Here is a 26,673-nt window from a genome sequence, read left to right on the forward strand (position 1 = left end):
AAGAGAACTTAGCTGGTATAAAACAGGTACTTTTTGAGTGATTGCATCACAGGACTGTAGTGAGGATTAAATGAGATTAATGTATGTCAAGAAGTGAGCTCTGGGACCGATGGAGTATGGCTGCTGATTTTAAGAGGACTACCTCAAACTCATTTCCCCCCTCTGGAAGCAGTCAAGCCCTGCCTAGCCTGGCAGGCAGGAACCAGAGGTTCACCCTCCACCCACCTGCCTTCCTAAGGACCCCACCCTTGCACCTCTCAGATCAACATGATCATTACTACAGAGAAGGGTGTGGCTGACTATGACTGCTCTATTCAGAATCCAAGAAATGACTCTGCACATAGTATGTGCTTAAGAAATGCCCCATCCCTCCACATCAGAAGGTCTCCCCTCCCTTCCGCCCAAACAGAACTGGAAGCTGTCTGAGGTCAGAACTGTGGATTTCAATCTTAGTGTTCCTGGTACCCCTCCCCACCCCCCCAGGCCAGGCACAGAGTTGAACCTTCCTAAATGCTAGCTGAACTGAACCAAGGCAGAGCAGAGAGCAGGTTTCCCCCAGTGCCTAGGATGGAGCTTCACACAGTAGGCCCTTTAATAAATATTCTTTGCAAGAATGAATGAGACATCCTGAGGAAAGGTTGCTTTAGTCAATCAATCAAACAGAGTTTACGGACTAATGAGGGAGTTAACAGAGGTGTGTGTATGTGTGATATATATATATATATATAACGTGTATGCATATGCAGTATGTCATATGCGTACAAATATATACATATTATATGCAACATACACTATACAAATAAGATATGTACACATGTGTATGTATGTTAATATATGTTATACACACTGTGATATATGTTATATACAATGCACAATAAAATATTAATAGGCATTATGTCATATACATGTATATATGTATGGTGTATAACATGTGTACACATGTGTAATACAACAAACCATGCATGTCTATGTTTATATGTTGTGGTGTGTGCATGCTTGTACATGTGTGATATGGCATGTTAATATTATATACACACATTTTGTATAGTGTGCGTTGTATGTTATATAGTATATTATAGACGTAAGTGTATACATGTATAATATACACGTGTGTATTATATCGTATTTTAAACCTATGTGTACATATGTCACATAACATGTATGGCATGTAGGAGCATATAGAAGGACTGTAATGATCTCAGAAGACTAGGTCAATTTCCTCTTATGTAGGTGAGGAATTAGAGCAAACAGAGGTTAAGGGACTTGCCCAGGATCACACAGCTAGTAAAGTAAATATCTCCAAGACCGAAAATCTTTATAAAATATAATAGAAAGCAGATCTAAGATAGGATCCCTGAGGATCCTCCTCTCCCCAGAGACTTATAGAGCACTAGGCAGCAAGCACAGGCTCTAAGGGAGCGTCTTCCCCCGGCCTGCTGCATTTCTCAGTCAGCTTCCTCCCCCGTGAGAATTTTCTCCCCAGAGTCACAGAATATTGGAGCTCAGAGGGACTTTGGGGCCTAGCTAATCCACCCTCCTCATTTGCTGGAGGCAGCTCTGAGGGGTTAAGTCATTTGTCCAGGGTCGTGGCAATTCATTATTGCCTCCAGGATCAAGTGGGAAATCCTACGCCTGGTGTTTCAAACCCTCCCCAATCTGGCTCCCACCTACCAGATTTAACTCAGCTAGCTCCCCTTCCCGCCCTCTCTGACACTGTCAGACCAGCTTGGAGGAGTGCAGGGTATGTGCTCCCAGGCCATGGACTTGGGATAAACGATGGCCCACATCTGGAATGCTCACTAGCCTCACCTCTGTCCTCTGAGCAGCCCTGGAGCCCCTTCCTGCTGGAGGCTTTCCCCATTCCCTCCCACCCACCTCCACTGGAAAGCACTTTTATGGTTACTTAGCTGTCTACCTGGGGTGACCCCAGAAGAAAGGAGGGCCTGGATCCCTTTTGTCTTTGTATTCCAAACACTTAACCCAGGGCCTGACACGTTGTTGAGTCACGGTTTTCTTGGCAAAGATACTGTAATGGTTTGCCATTTCTTTTTCCAGTAATAAGTCAAAGAGGGGTTAAGTGACTTGCCCAGGGTCACATAGCTAGTAAGTGTCTGAGGCTAATTTTGAACTCAGGTTTTCCTGATTCCAGGTCTAGTGTTCTATCTACCTCACTACTTCACCTGACACATAGTAGGTGCTTAGTGCCTGTTGAATTAAACAGCTAGGTGGTATAGTGGCATACCTACTTACTGACTGTACGGCTAGAACAAGCCACTAGGCCTCAATGACTTTTAAGAAGATCTCTACCAGTTCTAAATCTGATTCCACTCCAAAATGGAGTAATGCAGGGATCCAGGACCCTCCCTCCTCCCCAGGATAAAGTGGCAGGAAAAGGAGCCACCTCTCAGAGCTGGGGAATTTTCCACAGTCTCTGACATCTGCCAGAAACTAGCAAGTTCCTTGTTTCTCAGTTATCCATTCTGTCACAGGATCCTGAGATCCTGAGATCAGATTTAGAACGAGAATCTTAGGAGCCTGCCAGTCCAGTTCTTTCCATTTATATAGGAGGCAACATTGGAAGTGACTTCTCTAGGATCACAAACAGTAAGTGGTGAAGTCAGGATTTGAATTCAGGTCTTCCTGACTCCAGATCAGGGGTTCCCTATCCACTAAGCCAAGCTTCAGACCATCAAAGGCAATGAGTTCAACCCTCCCATTTTACAAATGAGAAACAGAAGCCCAGAGAAGTAGTGACCTGCTGAATAAGGCAGTGTCAGAATCTGAATCCAGGTCCTCTGACTCTCAACTCCGCACCCTTTCTACAGTAGCCTCTCAACTCGACTGTCTGAATCAGGGTAGTGGACAGAGGTCAAGGCTTGAGCACACAGGGGGTATGAAGGGGTGGGGAGGTGAGGACCCATAAGAGAACTAGAGGAGAGAGTAGAAAAAGGCATGTCTGAGCCCCAGGGACTGAAGAGCAGGGCAGGGAAAGGGCACATGCAGGGCTGCTCAGAGGGTGTGGCTGGGGTAGCCACAGCCTGGACATCATGCTTGGGGATAGGTCTCCTTTGTGTCTGAAGAACCATAGTTATGACTATAACTATCCTTAATAATGCTTGCAGCATCTAAGCCCAACGCCTCCAGTTATATCTCCAGACTATTCTAACATTTTGCAAGACAATCTAGCCTCGATCCATCCTGCTGCAGTCTCAGATTCTTTCCTCTAGTTCCCAACCAACTGGGGCCAGCACAGATGAAGAACATCTGGTGCCTGCTCCCAGCTCCTCCCAGCTCCCAGGGATCCCGAACTGGGAGGGGGCAGGGCAGAAGCAGACAAGGCTCCCCCAAGCGTAAAGGCATGGTGATCCCGATCCTGTGAGCAGACACCCGCTGACCACATCCTCTCCACTCTCCAACTCCCCCCCAAATATTGGCTCCTCTCTACCCACAGATTTCTCCCTCCCTCCACCTAAAGCCCCCCCCCCCATTAGCTCATGTTACTAGAGCTGGTTTCCCCAACATGCCACATCCTCAGCCCTCAGACACCTTCCTGGCAGGAACATGGGGATCTTCGCAGTCCTCCCCACTAGCTGAACAAGCCCCCAAGCACCGCTTCTAGGGGCTTAGACCACATCTCCTCCCCCTCCTACCCACTGGGCAGGCTTTACTCATTCCTTGGTGGGTGTGGCAAGGACCCCTCCCTCCCCCATCACCATTACAAGAGAGACCGTAGACAGGGAATGATGCATCCAGAGGGTGCTCCCAGAGCCTCTGACTAACTCTTTCCCGGCTAAGTGTAGAGGCACATAGACCCCTCTCCCCATCCTGATTGAGGAAAAGGGAACCAGAGGGGAGGGCATGTCACACAGCAAAGTTGGCTCAAGAGTCTAGGCTTCACAACATTGTTCGATGACCAACTTTGATAGACTTAGCTCTTCTCAGCAATGCTAGGATCTAAGACAACTCCAAAAAACTCCTGATGGAAAATGCTGCCCACATCCAGAGAAGGAACTTTGGTATCTGAATGCAGATGGAAGCAGGCTATTTGCTCTCTTTTTTTTGTTTCTTCTTTCTCATGGTTTCTCTAATTCTTCTTTACAACATGACTAATGTGAAAATATGTTTAATATGATTGTACATGTAGATCCTACATCAGATTGCACACCATCCTGGAGTGGGGAGGAAAGGAGAGATTGGGAGAAAATTTGGAACTCAAAATCTTATGGAAGTGAATGCTGAAAACTAAAAATAAATAAATAATTTTTTTAAAAAGAGTCTAGGCTCCAACTCAGGTGAAGTGGGCTCCAGTATACATGGGGGTGGGGGTGGGGGGTGGAATCTGAGGTTAAGAACACACAACAGCCTGGAATCTAAAAGGACTTTCTCCAGTGGCCAGGATGAATTCTGTGCATCTTAGTAGGGGGAGAAGTACCCCAAGGGCCCTCCCCCAGAGCTGCTCTCAGAAACAGGTAGTGCTAGGTCAGGCAGACATGCCTGAGCAGGGAGGAGACTAGAGCAAAGGTGTGGAGGGGGGAGGATAAAAGTTTCTCAGCTTCCCATCCCATGGCACTAGATCCATGGAGAAAGATCACAGTGATAGGAACCCACAAATCCCAAAGCCCTAGCCCACCCAAGCAGGGAGAGCTCAGGACAGTTCCTAGGATGGGGCTGTAGGCTAAAGACAGAGGAAGAAATAGGGCAGGGGTGAGGGAAAATTTGTTGCTAAACCTGATTGGCCTCAGGTTTGCAAACCCTCTGAGAAATAGAAAAAGCTGAGTGGTAAAGCAAGGCAGAGTCTCTAAAAAACCAGCACCATCTCCTGGTCCTGATCCCTGGCCCTTTCTCCTCCAGACTTCGGACAGCACCAGCAGTGAGACCCCACTTTGGCTACCAAGACCAGTCCCCACCCTATGGCCAGGATGGGGGTGGGAAGGGTCAGGAAGGGGTGGTCCATCTCTGGGGACATTCCATGGGAATCCCTCTTCCCTCCCTCTCCAGAGAAACAGGCAGACAGGAGGACAGGAGAGAGTGCTCCAAACCACCCAGAGCAAGCAGGAACGATCCCCAGAAAAGCAAGGAAGACAGGCTAAAGGGGTTCTCATTCCCACAGAATAGAATTTTTCTCCCTGAGAAACAGAGACCCCTCCTCCCCATAATCCTTCTCCTACATTGACACACTTTGTCCACTCATCCCCCCATCTTCACCCACAGCCCTCTCCACCTTCCAAACCTTTAAAGACTGACTGAATAATCATAGGAATTCCTGAATAGGAATCTACCCATTTCTTACCACCCCTCCCCCCAGCACACATGCACCTTGACCCCAACCCCCACCTTTGCCCTCCTCCACTGTCCAGTCTGGGCAACATCCTCGGTTATTCTCCCCTAGCCCACTTTTGCCTTTAATGTCTTTTCCGGCCCCTGAACACTTGGGTCCCCAGGACAGTCATGAGAAGAGGAGAGCAGGAGGGAGGGAGGGAGGGAGGAAAAGAAGAATGGAGGGCCTAAGCTAAGAAAGGGGCTGCTGTCTTTGTCTCCCGGAGCAGTTAAAGAAAGAGTATGGAGTCACAGGCCTGAGTCCTTCAGAGTCCAGTCACAAATACAGACTCACTCACCCCGTACATGTTTGTACACACAAGCACAGGTTCATGTGAATGTGCATGTGAATATAAATGCATGCATGTGAACATATATGCCTTGAACACACATGCACACTCTGGTACCAAGTGTCTGTGCACAGGTGCACATGTGTGCACACATGTGTGCAAAGTACACACACCAGCAATGCTGCTGGGTGAGGTCTCGGCTTGGCAGCTTGGTGAGGTCTTTCTTTGGCCAGCTTTCCCGACTGATCCCTCGGCTGCTCTGAGGCTGGGGGACACTTCAGCATTTCCCTATCTGGTAGACATTTCCTAGTAGAGCTCACACCAACAGGGAAATCGGGGGCACTGCCCACGATGCCAGGCAGCCTCAGGGACATATGAACAGATAAAATGTGGAAGATGGACAGACAGGGATCCAGGGATGGACATATGGACAAACAACAGCCATGTACAGGGAGGCAGCCTAGGGAACGTGGGACCTCAAACCTTCTGTCCCTTTCTCTCTGGGACAATTGTTATCTGGAAAGGTCTCTTTGTTCTCTTGGGAAGGGCTGTGGGACTGGGGCTGGAGGGAATGGAGCAGCTGAAACAGAAGCCCCTTCTCTGCCACCCTACTGGTCTCTCCAGCCGACCATCCGAAGGGAATGAGACCCTGGATGCAGGAGGTGGGGGAGGGGACAGGCTGTCACAGTATAAAGCCTCTTGCTCACATAAAGACCCTCCCTCTTCTCTCTTGCTTTCCTTCTCTTCCAGCAAGGATGGGGGGGGGGGGGGGGTTCTCTCATGGGGGCATCTTCCGGGGGAACAGACCCAGGCCCTCAAACCTATGCCTGCCTTCTGGGCCTGGGATCCCCTCCCAAGGCATGCCCTGCAACTTAGACCCTTGACCCTCCAGAGAGCTCAGAGGAAACCCAAATTACGTCCCGGCCAGGAAGGAGCCCCTGGGAGGAACAGGGCGGTCAGGAAGATGGGGGCCAAAGGCTCCAGAGTCTGTCACTGACACGCCCCACGTGGAACCTGGACAGGAAGGGGAGGGAGGCTAATTGTGGGAGCTCCAGGCAGTGTGCGCCTTTGTGTATGTGTGTGTGTGTGTGTGTGTATGTGTGGTGTGTGTGTGGTGTGTGTGGTGTGTGGTGTGTGTGTGGTGTGTGTGCCTGTCTGCCTCCATCCCCGGGTGCGTGGGTCTCTTGTCCCTCTTTATGTTCCCGTCTCTGTCGGTTTCGGAGGAGAGGCAGCTCTCTCTCTCTCTCTCTCTCTCTCTCTCTCTCTCTCTCTCCCTGGGCGTGTCTCTCTCTCTCTGGGTCTTTGCGCCTCTGGTTCTCTCTCCCGGGTGTGTATCCGTCTCTGGCTTTGGGTTCCTGCCTTCATCTTCTCTGGACCTGTCTCTCTCTCTGGGTGGGTGTCCCCTCTGCCTCCCTGTCCTCTGGGTGTGTCTCGCTCCCTGCCTTTGCCCCCGTCTCTCTCCGTCTCTGACCGTGTCTCCCGGTCCCTGCCTCGCTCTGTCTCCAGGGGAGCGCGGAGTCCCGACGTCCCAGGGCTCCCCGATCGCGGCCGGTCCCGGGTCCGAGGCGTCTCACCTGAATCGGGGCGAGTCCTTGATGCACTCCTCGAACTCCACCGTCATTTCTGCGGCTCCGCCCGCGGCTCGGGCTCTCAGAGGGGAAGCTCCCGTGCCATGGCCACCCCAGCCCGCCCCGACCGGGCTGCGCTGCTCTGTGCTCCGCTCCGCCCGCGCCAGTCGGCTCCGCTCGCTTGCCAGCCAGCCCGCCCGCCCGGGCTGGGGAATGAGGCCGCTGCAGCGCCCGCTCCGGCCCGCCCCGGCCCGCCCCGGCCCGCCCCGCCGGGCCTGTCACCGCGCAGGGAGCGTCGCCAAAGTCCTGCCGCCGCCGCCACCGCCGCGCCCCCCTTTACCCGTAAGCCCCTCCCCGGGCACCGGCGTGTCGTTTACATCTGCCTGGCCTTTGTCCGGCGCCTCTGACTCCTCCCCTTCTAAGAGGAGGCAATCCCCCAGCTCACAGGGTCTTCCACTTAGACCTGGGAGGGGACCCTGTAAGCGTCTTCTAGGGACCCTCTCGCCTTTTACAGAGGAAGAAACTGAGGTGCCCCAGAGGTGACGTGGCTAGCCTAAGGTCACCAGGTCAGTAAATGACCCCACGCGAGCCTTTCTCTGACTCCCCACTCTGATGCCCCCTTTAACGCAAGGTTATGTGCTCAGCGAGGTGACACCTGCTCACTCCCTTAACGCTCCCCCGGCTTCCTCCGACAGCGGGGATGAAACCTCCAACTCCTCGAATCCAGATGGACTAGGTAACCTCTGGGTGGGGCCGTGGTTCCAGCGAGCTGAGCACCTGTGTCTTTTCATAAGACTAATTGATCTCCAGCCTCCACAATCCTCCCTTGTGCCAGAGGGGAGGGATCCTGAGACCCAGAATGGAAAGGTCATCTACTCAGTCAATTAGCATTTATTAAACACCTACGATATTCCTGGCACTGGGGTGAGCACTGGTCATAGAATTATAGATTTAAAATTAGAAGCGACCTTTAAAACCATTTGGCCCAACCCCTTCATTTTACAGGTGAGGAAACTGAGGCCCAGAAAGGTTCCGGGACTTCCCCTAGGTCATATAGAAGATAAACCTCAGAGACAGGTTTGAACCCAGACCTTTTCCCCTAGAGCCTGGGCTCTTTCCAGGGTATCCCACTGTTATGCAGCACTTCCCAATGCCTATCAAACATCTCTCCCTCAGCATGCCTTAGACACCTAGGACTTCACATGTCCACAGTAACCAGAACCAAACTCCCTCCCCCAAAAAAACTTCTGCACCCCCTCCCAACTCATCTGTTTCAATTGATGACTCTCTCATACTTCTATTCAGAAACTGGACAGAAATCTGAGTCTTCTACACCAGGAAAGACAGAGGAGTATAATGGATAAAGTACAAGATGGAGAATCAGGAAGACCTGAGTTCAAATCCAACCTGTGATACTTGCAAGCTGTGTGACCCTAGGTAAGTCATTTAACCTCTCAGAGACTCAGTTTACCTTCCTGTAAAATGAAGGAGTTTAATTCTGACCTTTTAGCTCTAAATATATTTCCATATGATCTTGAACACTCTCCCATTGCCTCAACCCCCTTATCTCCAGGATTATGTCTCACTTTTCTCTCCTCTTCACATATATGACCACCCCCCTAGATCAGACCTTCAGCCCATCTCTCCTGGCTTATTGCATTAGGGCCTTCTTGCCTCTAGACTCATCATCTCTACCATCCCCCACACTAATGCCAAAGGACTCTGTCACTATATCATGACCTTGATCACATTTCCCCTCCCTGGGACTCAGTTTCCTCCTCTGTAAAAGAAGGGGCTTTGATACGATGGTCTCAGCAGCTCTTTCCAACTACAGATCTGGGTCTATCTAATCATGTAATTCCCCTTCTTAAGGACAAAAACAAGCTCTGCCTTGGCATTGAAGGCCACTCACAGTTTGCCTCATTACCTTCCCAGTCCCATTTTCAGCCCCTCCTTTCCCTATCACAGATTCTGTATCATTCCTCAGAGAGAGTGTGGGGATATGGTGAACAGAAGGCTAGCCTTGGAGTCAGGAAGATGAAAACTCAAATCCTGCCACTTTTACTTCTTGGCTGTATGACCCCAGGAGAGTGACTTCCCCTGTGCCCTGGATGACTCCCTGACATTATGATCTACTTATCTAAGAGAGTCCTGTCTTAGGAGGATTTCTTGTTCTTCAGTCCGACCTGACTCTCCATGACCCCATTTGGGGTTTTCTTAGCAAAGATACTGGAGTGGTTTGCCATTTTCTTCTCCTGCTCATTTTACAGATGAAGAAACTAAGGCCAACAAGGTTAAATGACTTGCCCAGGATCACACAGCTAGGAAGGATTTGAGACAGGATTTGAACTCATGAAGATGAATCTTCCTTATTCCAAGTCTGGTACTCTATCCACTGTACTATCAGGATTCCCTTGAGAACACCGATCCTAGCATGGCTCCCTAGAAAGCAGGAAGCTTCTCCAAGGTAGGGACTGGTCTATTGGTTAAGTCTCTGCAGTTGAAGTCAGGAAGACCTGGGTTCAAGTCCCACTTCCAACTCTTACCGCAGGTAAATTACTCCCCTTCCCTGGATTTCAGCCTCCTCATCCATAAATGAGAGAATTGGACTCTCTGACCTCTAAGGGCCTTTCCAACTCCAAATGAGTGATCTGTATCATTCACCATATTTCAATGAATGTCTATTAATGATTAGTGTGTGCAGGGCCCCATGCTGGTATTCCAGCTATGAATGAATGAATGCAAAAGCATTTATTAAGCTCTTACTATGTTCCAAGCACGGTGCTGAGCCCTGGGGATAAATATACATGGAAGACAGTGCCTGGCCTTGGAGTAAGTACAATGCCTTCACACAGCTTGCACAATGAATGATAAATTAAATAGAATTGAGGGGGTGAACGGAGGGGGATTTGGGGCTGAAGTTCATTCAGGGTTTGTTATAAAGGCAGCATGGTATAGTGGATAGAACACCAGACTTGGAATTGGGAAGCCTGGGGTCCAGCTCCCACCTCAGAGACTTCCTAGTTGTGTGACTCTGGACACACTTTGGTCCTCTGAGTCTCAATTTCTCACCTGGAAAATGGGAATGATAGCACCTACTTCACAGGAGTATGAAAAGATCCTTTCCAAAAGGGGAGGGGGTCAGGGAAGGCTTTTGGGGGCAATGGGCAGGGTGGACATTCAGTAAGGAAGCCTGTGGGGCTTTAAAGGGTCATAGATTTAAAATTGGAAAGGACCTCTGTTTAGTTGCATCCCACTCTCTGTGACCCTATTTGGGGTTTTCTTGGCAAAAAATACTGGAGTGATTTGCCTTCCCTTCTCCAGCTCGTTTTACAGATAAGAAAGCTGAGGCAAAAAGAGTTGTGACTTGCCCAGAATCACACAGCTACTAAGTGTCTGAGGCCAGATTTGAACCCAGGGAGATGAGTCTTCCTGACTCTGAACTTGGCACCACCTAGCAACCCTCAGAAATCATCAAATCCAACCTCTGCTCACCCTGAACCATTTTACTGGTAAAGAAACTGAGGACCACTGAGGCTAATGAATAGAAGTTCTGTGGGGAAAGGGAAGAACGGAATGGAAGGGGTGGAGGTCCGGGATGGGAGAGGCTCAGCTAGAGATCATGCGATCACAGATTACTTAAAGGGACCTTAGAGTGCCCAATTCCCCTCCCCCACTTTGCAGATGAGAAAACTGAGGAACAGAGAAGTTGTGACTCGCCCAGGGTCACACAAGTAGTAAGTGTCTGAGTCTGGAGTTGAACCCGGGTCCTACTGACTTCGTGTCCAGTGTTGTTGTCACTGAACCACAGTGCCTTGCGGTGCTATTGGATCTTTGTGCTCCACAGGAATCAACAGTGTGACATGGCAGCCTCCCCCCCCCCCCCCCCCCCCCCACACACACACAGGCAGAGTAATCAAGGGAAAACTGTGGCACTGTATAGTGCCTTTACCCTGGTCACAATTCTCCCAGATATATTGCAGTGTCCATCCAGAGGATGGCAAACAGGACCAGGGCAGAATGCATGGAGGAACCTTAGAGGAAATGGGGGTGTTTGGTGAGGAGAGGAAAAGAGAGGGGAAGAGAAGGGAGGGGAAAGGAGGGAAAGAGGGAGGAGAGGAGGGAGAAAGGAGAGGAGGGGAGAGGAAGACAGGAAGGGAGGAGAGAGAGAAGAAAGGAGAGATGGAGGGAGAAAGAAGAAGAAAGGAGAGAGAGATGAAAAGAGAGGAGAGGGGAGAAGGGAAGGGAGAAGAGATGGAGGGGGAGAGAGAGGGAGAAGAAGAGGGGGAGAAAGGAGAAGAGGGGAGGGGAGGATAAAAGAGAGGAGTAGAGAGGGAGGAGAGGGGGAGAAAGGAGCAAGGGGAGGACAGAGGAGGAGAGGAGAGAGAGAGAGAAGAAAGGAGGGGTAGATAGAGAGGAGAGGAGAGGAGAAGGGAAGGGAAGAGAAGAGAGGACAAGAGGGGAGGGGAGGAGAGGAGAAAATGGGTGAGGGAGGATCAGACGGCGGCTATCTTCAAATAGTTGAAGGGCTGTTATTTGGACCAAGGCCCCAGAAGACAGGACTCAAAGTAATGGGTGGAAGGCTCAGGGAGACACTTAGGCTCCTGTCAGAAAAAAATCCTTAAAATTCCAGCCCCCGCGGAGCGGATCGGGCTGCCTGGGCTGACAGTGAATTCTCCAGCGCTGGAGGTCTTCCAGCCCAGGTTGATTGGCCCAGCGTCCACTTGTGGGGCATCCTGTCCGAGAGATCCTCGGTCGGGTCTGGGCTGGACCAACCTCGCTCTGAGGTCCCTTCTCAGCCCTGGTTTTCAGGGATTCCTAAGGCTGGAGAGCACAGGCTGTGTTTGGGAGGGCAGACTGGAGTTTGGCAGGAGCGGTGAATGGAGGGGGGAGGGGAGCAGCGGGGAAACGACCCAGTCAGCGTTCTCCAGTCCGTGGACCGATGCCAGAGCAGTGACTTGACTTCCGGATGGTTCGCTTTTTTTTGGGTCTCTCCGCTCAGAGGTGTCCTATTAAAGGGGCGCGCGCGCGCGCGCGCGCGTGTGTGTGTGACACACACGGAATCAGAGACAGAGACACACAGAGAAACAGAGACAGACAGTATGACAGAAACACAGACAGACACAGAATCAGAGACAGAGATACTGTGGCAGAGACAGTTGGAGACATAGAAAGCAAAAGAAAACTGGGGGGACACACAAACCCCTTAAAAACAAGCCTGCACCCCCAGGTTCCAGAGCTGGGATGTAAGTGAGGGTGGGCTCAGAGAAGGCGCGGACGCCAGAGCATCCGGGGGAGGACTGGGGACCCCGAGGGGCCACGTCTCTGGCGATCTCGGGAGCGGAGGACGCCAGAGCGCCTTGGTCTGGGCAGCCCAAGTCCCAAGAATGCCATCCCTCGGCCTTGGCACAGTCTTTGGGCGCCGCCTGGAAGGGTCCTGAGGCTACTTTCGCGGCTGGGGGAGATTCGGCCCCTCTGTACGTCCCGGGACGCGGCGATCACTTGCGCCCCGCTCCCTAAGCAGAGGTCCCGCCCCTCTGGGCCCCGCCCCCTCGTGCTTCCATTTCTCCCCCTCCCCCCCGGGCCCCTTCTCCCGTCCAATCGCGCGCGGGGGCCTTGGAGTCGGAGCCTGGCCGGCGCGCGCGCTGCGGGAGGGCGGGGTCCGCTGGGCCGGGGGCGGGCACGCGCGGCGGGGCCGACCCGCCCCCCTCCCCCTCCCACGCGGCCATGGACTCGCCCCGCGCGCGCTACCTCGTGTTCTTCCAATACGTGGGGACTGCCTTTAGGTATGTAGGGGTGGAGACTGGGACCCCCCAGTGGGGGAGGGGATCGGGCCCCCCCCGTCCGCGGGGGCCCCTCCCCCACCCGTGTCTCCACGTGGGAGCCGGAGCGTGGGGGAGCCCCCGCGGGGTGGGGGGGCCTCGCGCCGGCCCCGGCCCCTCCTGCCCCAGGACCGCACTTCCCCGACCCGGCGCGGGCCCCCCCGAGGCCGGAGCCCGGTCACTGGGGATGGGGGGCTCAGCCGCACCCCGCCCCCGCCCCGCCCCCAGCTTCCTCTCCGGGAGCGGAGGAAGGATGTGGCCCCAGGCGGCACCCGGGCTGGGCCGGGGACTTGGGAGGCTGGCACCCGGGCTAAGTTTAGAGTGGCCATTTAAAGAAGGCACCCAGACTGGAGACGTCTCCCGGAAACTGGCCTTCTAAACATTTGTGCCCGCTGGGGAAGCCGCTTTGTTCAGACTCCCTGCCCGGGGGCTGAGGGAGAGAGAGGAGGGGCAAAGGGACCCCTGCTGGGACTGCCCTGGCACCTGCACCTAGCCCCGCTGGAGGAGGGGCTCAGTTCAACGTACACCTGGATTAGGGCCAGCCCGGGCTGTGGGATTCAGGGATTTAAAACAACCACGAAAACTCTGTACCCACAGGGAGCTTATGTTTTACTGGGAAGAGGGGAGGGCAGGGAAGGGGAACCATCCGCCAGGGCTGGGTGGAGACCTCAGGGGTCATCTGGTCCAGCCCCTTGGTTTTACAGGTAAGGAACCCAGGCCCAGGGAGGTTGTGACTCTCCCAAGGTCAGAGCTGGGTTGTTAAGAAGGGTCCAGGGCAGGATTTGAACTCTTGTGTTCTGATCACTTCTGGTCTGGCCCCCTTAACCACAGTAAGACCGTGTAGAAGCACCCCAGAGTAATTTCAGGAAGGAAATTAAACTGACGGCAGGTTGGAGGGGAATCACCAAAGTCCTCGCGGAGCTGTGACTTCAGGAATTTGATTCAACAGGCACTTGTCTTCCAGTCAGGCAGTAAACATTTATCAAGTGCCTACTACTTCGTGCTGGGCACTGTGATTTACAAAAAAAGAAGCGAGAGACAATCCTTGCCCTCAAGAAGTTCACAGTTTTTTAAAAATTTATTAGGCTTATTTCGTTAAATATTTCCCAATTAAATGTAAAAAATAGGCATTCATTTTTTAAAATTTGGAGGTCCAAATTCTTGCCATCCTTCTGCCTCTCCTGCGCTCTTTGAGAGGGCGAGCAATATGATATTGATTATATAGGTGAAGTCGTGCAAAACACTTCTGTAGTAGCCATGTTGAAGGAAAAAAAAACCAAGAAAAATAAAGTGAAACAAATCTGCTTCAGTCTGCACTCAGAGTTCACAGGTTCTGTCTCTAGAGGTGAAGGGCACTGTTCGTCATGGGAAGGAAGTGGACCAGGTGCTGGGGGTGCAAGACAGAACAGTCCCTCTCCGCAAGAAACTTCTGTTCTGCTTACTAGCTATGTGACCCTGGGCAAGTCACTTAATCCCAGTTACCTCCAAAAGTAAAAAATACATGTTAAAAAAACTTTTATTCTCTTGGAGAAAAGTGACATGCAGGTTGTTAGCTATACATAGCATACCAATATGATCCATGGGATTTTCTTTGAAAAGATACTGGAAATCTTTGCCTTTTCCTCTTTCGGTATACAGCAGGTGCTTCATAAATGTTTATTGAGTGATTCTAGCTCTTTGTGACCTCATAGATCCTAGCATGCCTGTGCCGTTCATAGGGTTTTCATGACAAAGATATCAGAAGTTTGCCATTTCCTTTTCTAGCACACAGTAGGTGCTTAAAAAATGCTTGTTGACTAACTGATTTTAGCTCTTTGTGACCCTGTGGACCATAGTATGCCAGTATTGCCCTTGGATTTTTTTGGCAAAGACACTGGAGAGGTTTGCCATTTCCTTCTCCAGTGAATTAAGGCAAACAGGTTAAGTGACTTCCCCAGGGTCACACAGTATATCTGAGGTTGGATTTGAACCTAACTCTTCCTGACTCCAGGCCTAGCATTCTATCCACTGAGCCACCCCACTCCCTCATGACACATATACAGATAAGTAAACGTGAACTGGACTCAAAATGATTTGGCAGTGGGAGGGATAAGGATGAGCCTAGTATCCAAGTAGTTAGTGCTCAAGCTGAGTTTGGAAGGGAACTAGGGATTTCAAGAGGAGGGAGAACATTCCAGACATGCAGAGAAAGTCTGTACAAATCGAGGTGGAAGATGGATTGTCATGTATGAGAACAGCAATAGACCAGTTTGGCTGGAATGTCCGATCTGTCTGGAAAGATAAGTTGGGACCAGACTGGGAAGGGCTTTAAAAGCCAAAAGGAGACGTCTGCCTTTCATCCTAGAGACGGGAGGGAGCCACTGGAGCTTCTGGAACGGGAAGGAGAGGCTCAGACCTGTTTGATGGCTGTGGATTGGAGAGGAGAGGGAATCAAGGCAGCAACTCCAATCTAAGGGGCTGCTGCAGGGGGAGATTTAAGAGATGCTGAGGGCCCAGCCCTGGGTGCTTGTGGGGAAGGCAAAGAGGAAGCAGAGACCACAAGCTGTAGCCACGAATTGGATGTGGGAGATGGTGGGCAATGAGAAGTCCAGAGGGACTTTGGGGTCTCACTCCTTGGTGGCTTTAAAGAGGAAGATTGTCTCTCTTTTATGACTGTATATAATAAGCAATTATATACTTAGTGCTGTGCACGTAGGATCTGCTTGATATGTGGGTTGATTTGGATTAGAAAGGGGAGTGGGGTTCTGAACACTGAGAAGTTAGGGGTAGTGGGGGAGGGAGGGGAGAATGGGTTCTGTTTTAGACATTTTGTGGTTGTTGACTCATTTCCAGTTGTGTCTGACCCTTCATGACCCCATTTGGGGTTTTCTTGGCAGAGATATTGGAATGGTTTGCCATTTCCTTCTCTAGTTCAGATGAGGAAGCAGAGGAGACAAAGAAGGTGAAGTGACTTGCCCAGGGTCACAGCTAGTAAGTATCCGAGGCTGGATTTCTGACTCTGGGCCCATTGTTCTATCTTCTATGCCACCAAAGACCAGTGGAACATCCCGATGTAGCTGTTGGGCATGTAGGCAGTTGGAGAGGCAGGACCAGTGTTTAGGAGAGAGGTTAGGACTGGATATATAGGGGTAGCTAGGTGGTGCCACTGGACCTAGAATCAGGAAGACCTGAGTTCAAATCTGGCCTCAGATAATCACTAGTTGTAGGACCCTGGACCCTATTTGCCTCAGTTTCCCCATCTGTAAAATGAGCTGGAGAAGGACATGGCCAACCACTCCAGTATCTTGGCCAAGAAAACCCTAAATATGGTCATGAAGAGTCAGACACAACGAAACAACAACAACCAATACAAATCTGGGAGTCATGTGCGTAGAGATGATGAAACCCATGGGGGCTGATTGTGCCAGGGAGACCAAGGAGACTTGGTGCTTGCACAGGGAGGTCAAGGTAGAGGACCATGAACCAGAGCAGGGGGTGGTGACTGGAGTCTAACCACTGAAGGTCAACCAGACCAAGACCAGGCTGACAAAACCATCCTTGGTGACCTTGGGGAGTGCGTTTGCAGCCGTAGTGGGGACTCAGCTAGATTTCCGGGGCTTGAGAAGTGAGTAGGAGGTGAGAAAATAAAGGTGAAAATGAGCCAGGAGCTTTGTTTTTCTCCAGAAGGGGAGATGTAGGGCACTCGCTTGAGGGGATGTCAAAGCAGGCTTTTTTTAGACTTGGCCATGATCTGGTTGTGTTTATGGCAATGGGGATAAAAAGAGGCTGGGAATTAGGTGAAGAGAAGGGAAGATGGAAGGGCCAGGCTACAGGAGGAGATGAGGTGCAAGGACTCAGAGCAGAGGGCAGAGAAGGGTCCCTCATCCTCTGAGCCTGGGGCAGGTGCAGTGGAGGGAGATTTGGGGGAGACGAGGCTGGTGGTAGGTGGCTTCAATCCCTTCAATGAAGCCTCAGTTGAGGGCTAATGCTGTGGTTTGGAAATACAAATTAACATGAAGACCTTATGGTGTGGTCTGAGTGTGGTCAGGAGTCCCCTGGAGGCTCCTGAGACCTTTTCAGGGATTTCTTGAGCCAAAAATTCCTTTCTTAATAATACTAAGGTGTTTTCATTTCTGATATGATAACTATCAATAGAGAAAACCCACAGAAAGCTAAGTTCTTTATGGGGGGTCATTTTTAAGAGGGCAAAGTGGTACTGAAGTCAAAGTCTGAAGCCCTTTCTAACAGCTCTCAAGCTTAAAGGACCTCAAAGGCTGCCTCATTCAATCTCGTTTTATAGATGAGGAAACTGAGAGCCAGAGAGGAGAAATTATTCACCCGAGGTCACATAAGCAATAACTTGTCAGAATAGATAGGGAGGGACAAAAGAATGGCTGTGCAGCAGGGACGAAGGATGAAGTCTGTGTCTGTGTCCTCTGTTCACATGCCCTTACAGTGTGAGGAGGGTCCCCCTCGGGAGCCCAGCCTGCCACAGCAGGGGAAAAGGGGTCACCAAACAAAAACATCTTTTACAGGGGTCATCTTTCTCTCCCTGGTGTTCAGGCTTGGGGTTCCAAAGGAGAGCCCCAAGACTGGGAGGCCAGAGGTAGGCACCTGCAGGACCTTGGAGGCTTCTGAAGAGAAAATCAAGAGGAAAAAGAATGACTTAGGGGGAATCACCCCTCATAAGGAGAGGTGGGCCCTGTGCTCGTTGTAACAACCCAAGGAAGCAGGACTTCTGTGCGCCAGGCACCTGCCAGGCACTGAAAGCAGCCCCTGCCTTGTGGGACCTGATGGGACTATGGGGCAGTGTTGGCAGCACCCCCCTGTCCTCTGTTTCCTGTCTCACCTGAGGGGGTTAAACTGGGTAAATGGCCTATGGATTCTTCTGTGCTCCATGGGCCCTGCCTCTGAGAGAAGTGGGAATGGGACATGCCTGTGCCTAATACTCTCTTCTCTCCCTCACACTCTCTCTCTGTCTCTCTCTGTCTTTCTGTCTCTCTCTTTCTCTCTCTCTTCCTCTCTCCCTCCTTCCCTCCCCCTTCCCCCTCTTTCTCCCTCCCTTCCCCCCCTCTCTCCCTCCCTTCTCCACTCTCTGTCTTTGTCTATCTCTCTGTTGTCTCTCTCTGTGTCTCTCTGTCTCCCCCCCGCCCCCCGCTTTCCTTCTCTCCCTCTCTCCCTGCAGTGGGGTCATGGCTATCAAACAGCCCAAACAGAGGGTTGGAGTCCAGAATCTTCTGGAGGTGAGTGAGTTGTCTCTGTCCAGGATATCAACACAGGATGGTTTGGGAAAAGGGAGAGAATGCTTGTGGCTGGGGAGGGGTCAGGTATGAGGAGCTTATAGGGGGCAGGTGGGAGCCACAAAGGTGCTACAAGGGGACTGTGAAGGAGGACAACATTCCAGATGTGGGCAACAGTCTGCAGAAACAGGATGAGGCTTGGGATGGAACGGCTAGTAGTCCGGTTTGACTGGCATGTAGGTGCAAATGCCATCCTTATTGTCAATTTCCCACCCCTGTCCCTTGATTAAAGTGTGTTTATATGGGGAATGAGTCTAGATGCTGCTACCCTACCTAAAGGCAGGGGAATGGATAGACTGACCTCATGCTGTCTGGAAACAGGTCACTGAAGGGGTGAGGGTAGGGGGAAATTGAACTTCTGCAAAGTCCAACAGCCCCTGGATCCCCGGGGACACAGATTGTACCAAGGCATCTAAATTTGAGGCAGGGCTGTGAGCAAGTGGATAGATCCTTGTAAAGTATGACCTCTCCCCCAGTCCTACCATGGTGTTAAGATTCCTCTAGATCCCTGAGGAACTTCCAGTCTATAGGTACATTGGATCATAGGACTCCAAACTCAAAGGGATCTTAGAGATGTTGGGACCCAATCTGTTCATTTTCCATAGGAAACAGGCCCAGACTGGGGAAGGGACTCATCCAAAGTCACAGAACTAGCTAGTTAGAAGCAGGGCCAGGATTCTAACACAGGACTTCTGGGGATTCCAGATTCAGGAGCTCTGCCTGTACTGCCAGTGGGTGGTGTCCAGCTGAGAGCAGGGGAAGGGGGTCCATGGGGCCCCTGCCTCACCTACATCTCATCCACTCTCAGAAAGCTGCAGAGCGGCTGAGGTCTGTCACGCCAGTCAAGTTTCACATCTCTAGCCGAACGGACACTGGTGTCCATGCCCTTGGGAACTCTGCCCATCTAGACATTCAGCGCCTGGCTGGCCGACCCCCTTTCTCACCTGATATCCTCACTTTGGCCCTCAATAGGCACCTTGAGCACCCTGATATCAGGTACAGAAACCTCCTACCCCCACCCCAGCCCCTCTGTCATCCCACCTCACAGACCTAGGGTTAGAACATCCTTAAACAGTTAACATATTCCTCAAGGCACAGTCTTATTCTAGATTTTGGAGGAAGCCTGGGCTTACCCTCTCCCCCTGGTCCCCCATGATCAAATCCTCAGGTTTTGCCCAGCTTGCAGGACCTGATCATCCTTGATGTCCCCAAGGATTTGGGGGTCTTCTCGCATGTTTCAGCCCCTTGTGGTTGTGTTAGAAAGGACTTCTCATGTAAGCAAGGATCAGCACCAGGTATTGCGAACAACCCCTTCCTGGAATTGCTGAGAGCAGGAGATAGAGGTGACCCACCTTTGGGAGGGACTGGAGTGGGAGGCCCAGTGGGTAGAGGCAAATGGACTGGTTGGCCTCTGGGTGGGTCATGGTGCCAGTCTGTCTAGCACCTCTCCAAGACTTATGATTATTTCTGGCTCTGGGAGGGGCAGGAAGTAGCCTCTTCCTAGCCTAGGATTTGACCTTGACTTGTGGCTTGGGGACCCAAGCTAGAAGATCCTGGGTCTCAGCTGATCCCTATGGCCATAGATGGCCCTCAGAGCTCTGCTTGGGGCCCTCGTCTCTTCTTTTTTGATATACCCTCTCTCCTTGACCTCATCAGCATCTGTGGTTTTCCTTTTCACCTCTGCTGATTCCCAGAACTACAAAGCCAGTGGTGGTCCTCTCCAATGGGTGTCCTGGAGGCATCTCAGACTCGGCATGTCCAACACTAACTCTCTCTTTGTCCCAGAGCCTGTTACTCTCTCAAACTTTCCTGGTGAGGGTATCACCATCCTTCCAAGTCACCCCCCGTTCCCAACATCGGTGTCCTTGCTGACTTTCCACTCTCCACCATCCCCCATCCAGTCTCTCATGTTGTTTCACCTCTGTAACATCTTTGGGATATGCCCCCTTCTCTCCTCAGCCCCCACCCCACCCTGGTGCAGGCCCTCATGCCCTCACACCCAGACTATTGCCTTAGCTACTGGTCTCAGTCCCTCCTCACTCCCATTCAACCTCCAATAGATCAGGAATCCCCTTCTACGCAGCTGCCGATGTGATCTCCCCAAATCATGGATCTAACCATGTTACTCTCCTCAATAAACTCCAGTGGCTTCCTATCCTCTCCAGAATCACAGAAACTCCCGGTAAAGACCTCTCCAACCTGGCTCCTGCCTGCCTTTCCAGTGACTTGATCTGATAACCATTCATGTAGACAACTCCTAGGTGAGGACACTCCCTCCACCAGTGCCTATTAGCACCTTCTTTGTGACCTAGATCCGAGGGGGTGAAGCCTGAAGGAGAAGTGCCCACCACACAGGCCAACATGCGACCCACAAGTGCAGCCCAAACTTTATTAAGGTGTCCTTTGGAAATATTTAACAAAAGAAACAAAAATCCAATAAAATAAAGGTAATAACACGTTAAAACTAAGTCAGTTTATGGCCTGCAGGACTCCTCAGGAACTGATTAGTGCTCCCTGTTTCTCTGTGAGTTTGACATCATTAGTCTAGAAGCACTAAGAGGTTATTGACTTGACCAGTCAAATAGCTAGTCTGTGACAGAAGTGGGTCTTGAACCCAGGCCTTCTGGCTGTAAGTTGGGTTCTCTGCCTATTACACCAGTTGGTCTCCTGGCTTTTTGCTGCCTCTCCCACCCTGCCCCAGGGCTCTCCATCTCTCTAAGGTGCTTCCTCCTTGTCAATAGCTCTCAGAATCCCTGGTTTTGGTTTCAGACACAGCCTTCCTTGACCCCCTCAGCTACTAGGGCCCATCCTTAATTACCTCGTATTGATTCTGTGTTTTTGTTCTGTATATACTTAGACACATCCTTGTCTCCCCCATTGGAATGTGGGCTCCTTGGGGGCAGGGATTCTTTCATCCTTTGCCTTTGTTTCCCCATTACCTATTATTGTACTTAATCAATTCTTGGTGATCAGCTGATTGATATAGAAGTCCCCTAACCTCAGGGTCTGAGGAGTAGATGACCACCACTCAGAACCTGTAGGACCCAACCACTGAGTCAGTCACCAGGGTGATCTTGGGTTGACAGCCCACAGTGGGCTTATCTGCCTCTGCACCAGCTGTCCTAGCTTGGGGAGGTGGGTAAGGGCAGGAGACCAGTGCATTCTCCTATCTTCTGCCATTTCCTTCAGCTAATCTTGGACACTGGAAGTTCTTCCTGGAATCTAACCCTAGTACCTCCCCTTCCAGGGTGATCCGAGCTTTCCGAGTCCCTGATGATTTCCATGCCCGCTTTGAAGCCACATCCAGGACCTACCTGTACCGGGTGGCAACCGGCTGCTCCCTGGACATGCTCTCTGTGTTTGACCGGAACCGGTGCTGGGACCTCAAGGCTGAGTATGTAGGTGCCACAGCTGTGGCTTATGCTGCACATATTCTGGGGAGAGGGCCGGCAGAGGCTGAGGCCCCTGGGGCTAGGAGGGAACATTTTCCATCCCTTTGTCATTGCTGCCACCAAGAAGGCCAGTCCCTGGGCTGGGGCGGGAGGGGGGGGGTGGGGGGGGGTGCTGGAGGCCTTGAATTGAGAGAATGTCTTCATGGCTTCCCACCCTCCTCTGCCTGCAGCCACCTGGATGTGGCGGCCATGCAGGAGGCCGCCCAACATCTCCAAGGCACTCACAACTTCCAGGCCTTTAGGTCAGTAAGTGATAATAACTGGAAAAACCCTGTCAAGACACTGCTCCGGGTCTCTGTGGTCCCTGCACCAGCCAGCCCCTTTACCCATCCCCAGGACAAAAGGTAAGGAGGAAGCCTAGGCCAGGCTGCCCTCTCAGACTAGGAGGTTGGAGTCTCCCTAGGAACATGGGCTGGACTGTGTCTTAATTCAGCTCCACAGCCTTTGTGTCTCTCAGCCATCAGGTCCCCAGAGCCAGGGAGGGCCTCAGGTTTCCCTAGAGGGGGTTACATCTTCAGGACCAGATGGGTTCCCTGCCCTGTGGGACTCATGAAGCTGAGAGCTTCCCCTAACCCTCAGGGCCATGGAGTATATAGCAAGGAAGGCTGTGGCTACCTGGTACAGCTAAGGGTTAGTGACCCCCATTTCTCCTCACTTTTTCCCGGGCAGGGGGCAGTGCTGATGTCCTGTGTCCTGAGGCGAGCCAGATGTGGCTCAGGCACCAGGCCCAGCCTGCCCAGAGCAGTAGGGGAGGCCATAGGGGAGGTCATGACCAGCCAGGGGGATCTTAGACTCTCTCTGTCCTTAGTACCCACTTTGGGGGAGGGTATTGGCAGCATCCCCAATCTTCTCATACCAAGGGCCAGATCTGGGTAGCACCCAGGACACCTAGCAATGCCCCAAGCCAGCCTGTTGCTGGAAGCAGCAGGGGAAAGGAGGGGAAGCTCTCTGTCTGGGGGCCCCTGTCCTGGGAGCTCTTTGTGTTGAGGGTGGGCCCTGGGCCCTGGACACACTGAGCCCAGGCCTTGGCCCTTGCAGTTGGCTCTTTCCCATCCTTCTTCCCCATGCCCCATCCCCACTGGGCATCAGTGCCGGAACTAAGCCAGGCCTGTTGTGGGGGGGAGTTGCTAAAGCCCGTGTTCACAGCTGTGCCCCACTCCACCACCACCCCCTACCGCCCCTGGGTACCCAGCTCCAACAAATTCCATTTCATGCTCTGTGACTTGGGGGTGGAAGCCAAGCTAAATTTAGCTCTAGAGCTGATCAAGTGGAGAGCTGGGGGCGGGCAGCCTCACCCCGAGACAGAGGGATGGATGTAGTGACCCTGGAGACCCTCCAACAGATCTGTGGATCCCAGGGAATCCAGCTCCTGGCTCAAGCGAAGGCTCGGGGGGAGTCCTTGTTGACCTGGGTGGGCAGGCAGGAGAGCTGAAGCTGAGGAGAAACTGTTCAGTTGTTCCTCTGGCCTGCTCCCCCTCCCCTCCTGCCCCCTTTCTCAATTGGCTGCTTGTCTATTCACAGAAGGGATTTGGGGGTGGGGGGGGACTGAGACTCCCAGGGGTTGCCTAGCAACCATGAAAGCCTCTCTGAGGCCCCATCCTCCAGCTGAATTGCGAATGGAAGCCACTCATTGAAGATGCATCCTCATCACCTGTCTCTCCCCCCACCCCCCAACACTGGGGTCGATGCCAGAGCCTGTAGGCAAATAATGTTCGCCTTTCTCTTTGCCCACCTCCTCTCCTCTTAGCTTCCCGGTTCCACCCCCAGGGAGGGAAGAAAGACTGGAAGATAGATGGGGGCCTGAGTCACCCTTGGTGCCCCTCAGGCCATCAAGATAGCTTCTGTGGTGACCCTTTATAGGAGTGAGGGGAGGGTTTGCCCCAGGGTCTGAGATGGAGTCGACTTAAGATTTGGCCCCTTCTGGACTTTGCTGGGGCCCAGCTCAGTGCTGGACCTAGGGAAGGGGCTTCTGGGTCCTCTCCCCTTCACTTCTCCTGAGTGTCTGGCAGGCAGCCAGGTACAGAAACCTAGGACTTGTTGGCCACCTTGGCACCCTTCTGATCTCCTGGCTAGCCTGGGCCCAGCAGCCATAGCCCCTGCTTAGATCAGGGCTCCCTTGCTCCTGTGACCCAGCTTGTGGTCCTGATTCAAAGCCCAAACACTGCATTGGTCAGGCAGTCAGACCAATAGTTGTGGGTCCCTTCCTGCTTTCTGATGCTGCCATCTCTGATTCAGAAGGGTTGTGAATTTAGAGCTGGAAGGACCTGAGAGGCCTAGGGGGGAAACTGAGGCAAGAGCAGTTACCCAAGGATGTGCTGGGAGTGATAGTGGCTGGATTTGAATCCAGATCCCCTGAGTCCTCTCTGCCTCAGCTGGACTCCTAGTCCTGTGCCCAGCTGACCAGCCCTGACCTAGCCCTACCCACAACTAAATGTAAGATCTGTGAAGGAGAAAACCAAACCAACAAAACCCCCGAACTGATCCAGGAGATCGGAATTCTAGGCCCAGGTCTGCTATCAACTGTGTAGCTTTGGTCAAGTCTGGGATGGGGAACCTGTGGCCTCAAGGCCACCTGTGGTGCTCTAAGTCCTCAAGTGTGGCCCTTTGACTACGTCCAAGTTTTACAGAACAAATCCTTTTATTAAGGGGATTTGTTCTGGGAAGTTTGGATTCAGTCAAAGGGCTGCACCTGAGGACCTAGAGGGTCACATGTGGCGTCGAGGCTGAGGGTTCCCCACCCCTGGCCAAGTCCTTTCCTCTCCCTGGGTCCCACTTCCCTTTCATAAATTGAGGAAGTCAGGGGTTAAATCAGCTGCCCTGTTCCCAGCTGAAATCTGGGAGCATTCTGGGGCTTCATTTGGTACTATCAGCTTCCCTGGCAGGGTAGGGGTGGGTTCTACCCCTTCAGGGCAGGTGCAGACCAGGCAGCTGTAGAAAGAGCCTTTCTTCTAGGACCCAGGAAGAGGGAAGCAGGGTCTCTGTGCCAGATGTGGTGGGGGGCAGGGAGGGGAGAAGAGGCCAGAAAAGAGCCCCTCTGTCCTCTGGCCTCAGCAGCCTGTGAGGAGCAGGTGCTTACCAGGGGGGTGCCTGACTGGGCCCTCATCCATCTTCCTCTGGGCTCAGATACTTCACCATAGGCCTGGACAGGGGTGAGGGCAGGCGGGAGATAAGGGTGAAAACAGCCATGATGGACAGCAAGACTGGTTCCTGGTACTGCCCATCCCACTGTCCAACCTGGGGTCTGGGCAACTGTCTTTTAAATTCTTAGTGAGCTGAGAGGGCCCTTCCCCCGTGTCCTTCAGTAGGCAAGCTTGTTTTAAGCACCTACTGTATGCCTTTTCCCTATTCATCTATGCACAGGCAGCAGGGAGAACGCTAAATAGAGACCTTTCCTGAGGACAGGGCATGCTGATGGGGGGCATGTTTGATACTCTGTATCCTGGAACAAGTGATCATTTTTCTTTTCTGGCTGATCTCTCAGGCCCCTTTGGTCTTGTGGCTCCCAGTGAGGCCCTCTTCCCCCTCTCCCTCCAGGCCAGGGCCCAGCCCAGATCAGCTCCTGAGTGGTCCAAGCCTCTCATTTGACCAGTGAAGAAACAAAAGGCCAGTTTGTGAGGTGATTGTAGGGGCACAGGCTTAGCTCTGGGATAGATCTGGGAGCTCAGGTGCTAGGCTCAGGCTCAGCCTGGGGTCAGATAACTGTTGGGCACCTGTTTTTTCCTTCAGTCAATGGTCAAAAGATGCCTTTTGGGAACAGAGCAGGTAAGGGGTCTGTGGGTGGAATGGGAGACACCAGGGGCCCCCTAGTCAACCCATTTGCATTTGCAGGAAGGTGCAGTTTTGGGACATAGAGTTTGAGAGCAAGTCCTTCCTATACAAACAGGTATGTGGCCCATTTTACAGGCAGGGAGATAGAGGCTGGGGGAGGCAAGAATTTCCTAATCACCCAACCCTTTTTGTGCTGGGGAACCCGAAAAGGATTGCCAAGGCTCACAGTGACCCCTAGTGGGGATGATGGAGCAGGCTGTACACAGGCCTTGTTGCTCTCTAGAAGGGTCCAGTCTCATCCATTGCCCAGCCTCTAGACAAAATTGGGTGTTCATTCGCTGAGGGGGCATAGGTCCCTGACTTCCCCCAGAATTGCTGCCATCCTGAAGGGGTCCAATAGGAATGGAATGTTAGTCCTGGGAATGTGGGAGGGCTGTTGGTATTAATGTCCTCAGGGCCCCACTGCAGGTGCGCAGGATGACTGCATGCCTGGTAGCAGTGGGGTTGGGGACCATGACCCCCTCCCAGGTGAAGGAAAAGCTGGAGAGTCAAGACCCCCGGAGTGGCCCTGGATTACTGGTGGCCCCTGCCCAGGGCCTGTTCCTGAAGTCTGTGCACTATGATGGCCTTGGTGAGCCATCCTCCCCCCAGGGCCCAAGGCTGATCACCCCTGTTCCCCTTCCCTCCGTGTGCCTCTGCTTCCCAGCAGAAGCCCCATGTGGATGGTCCTGAGCTTGGATCCTACCACCCCCCGGGTTTCTTGGACCCCAAACCCTCGATGGAGCTGGGAGCTTAGCAGACAAAAGATGCTTTCAGTTCGGGGCAGGGGGAGGGGGTGGGGGTGGGGGGCGCGGATTACAGCCAGGATATGAACATTCAAGGGCCTCCAGGTGCCTGGGGCCAGCGGGAGCCCTTTTTCTCCCCTCATATCCGGGGCTCCGCCTTCCCTTCACAGATTGGGGCCCTGGCAAGGACTGGTACAATCGTCCATCTGTCTTAAGAGGCTGCAGTCAAGGACATGTGCCAGAGAGGCCTGGGCTTTGACAGGACCAGGGATGCCCCAGGATTTGGCTTGGTCAAATAAAGAGGAGACATTTGGATGTTCCTGGGAGTGTCCCCGTGGCCTTTGCACCCCACATTCCCTTAGCCCTCCCAATCTGTAGCAGGCTTTCCAGCCA

General features: G+C 52.4%; 2 protein-coding genes and 1 long non-coding RNA gene across 18 annotated transcripts in view; 2 read left to right on the top strand and 1 right to left on the bottom strand.

Moving 5' to 3' along the window:
• ACAP3 (ArfGAP with coiled-coil, ankyrin repeat and PH domains 3) overlaps nucleotides 1–7,409 on the bottom strand; it is a 63,206-nt gene extending 55,797 nt beyond the window's left edge. Inside the window, exon 1 of the mRNA XM_072608482.1 lies at nucleotides 7,181–7,409. Coding sequence (XP_072464583.1) covers nucleotides 7,181–7,227 — 47 coding nt within the window. The 5' untranslated portion in view covers nucleotides 7,228–7,409. The remainder of the gene's footprint in view (nucleotides 1–7,180) is intronic.
• A 17-nt stretch (nucleotides 7,410–7,426) lies between these two features.
• LOC140504006 (uncharacterized) lies at nucleotides 7,427–10,710 on the top strand. 3 transcript variants are annotated; one of them, XR_011966935.1, is made up of 3 exons: nucleotides 7,427–7,516; nucleotides 8,480–8,611; nucleotides 10,499–10,710. It is a non-coding gene; the product is annotated as an uncharacterized lncRNA (long non-coding RNA). The 3 variants fall into 3 exon arrangements; XR_011966936.1 differs by lacking the exon at nucleotides 7,427–7,516 and adding an exon at nucleotides 7,539–8,251; XR_011966937.1 differs by lacking the exon at nucleotides 7,427–7,516 and adding an exon at nucleotides 7,539–7,740.
• Nucleotides 10,711–12,843: 2,133 nt separating this feature from the next.
• PUSL1 (pseudouridine synthase like 1) lies at nucleotides 12,844–26,600 on the top strand. Of its 14 annotated transcripts, XM_072608474.1 has the most exons (9): nucleotides 12,886–12,960; nucleotides 15,873–15,966; nucleotides 18,161–18,218; nucleotides 19,084–19,271; nucleotides 21,523–21,669; nucleotides 21,898–22,071; nucleotides 25,556–25,610; nucleotides 25,964–26,126; nucleotides 26,451–26,600. In XM_072608474.1, exons 3-9 carry the CDS (start codon nucleotides 18,168–18,170, stop codon nucleotides 26,537–26,539), a joined length of 867 nt encoding a protein of 288 aa, XP_072464575.1. In that variant the 5' UTR covers nucleotides 12,886–12,960; nucleotides 15,873–15,966; nucleotides 18,161–18,167; the 3' UTR covers nucleotides 26,540–26,600. The 14 variants fall into 14 exon arrangements, 10 of the variants coding, with proteins under 10 accessions (XP_072464570.1, XP_072464571.1, XP_072464575.1 ...); XM_072608470.1 differs by lacking the exon at nucleotides 15,873–15,966 and having other exon boundaries at nucleotides 12,850–12,960; XM_072608467.1 differs by lacking the exon at nucleotides 26,451–26,600 and having other exon boundaries at nucleotides 12,893–12,960; nucleotides 15,873–17,670; nucleotides 25,964–26,330.
• The last annotated feature ends 73 nt before the right edge of the window (nucleotides 26,601–26,673 follow it).

The sequence above is a fragment of the Notamacropus eugenii genome, chromosome 5 (genome assembly GCF_028372415.1).
Source record: "Notamacropus eugenii isolate mMacEug1 chromosome 5, mMacEug1.pri_v2, whole genome shotgun sequence".
In the NCBI taxonomy this organism is placed as follows: Eukaryota; Metazoa; Chordata; class Mammalia; order Diprotodontia; family Macropodidae; genus Notamacropus; species Notamacropus eugenii.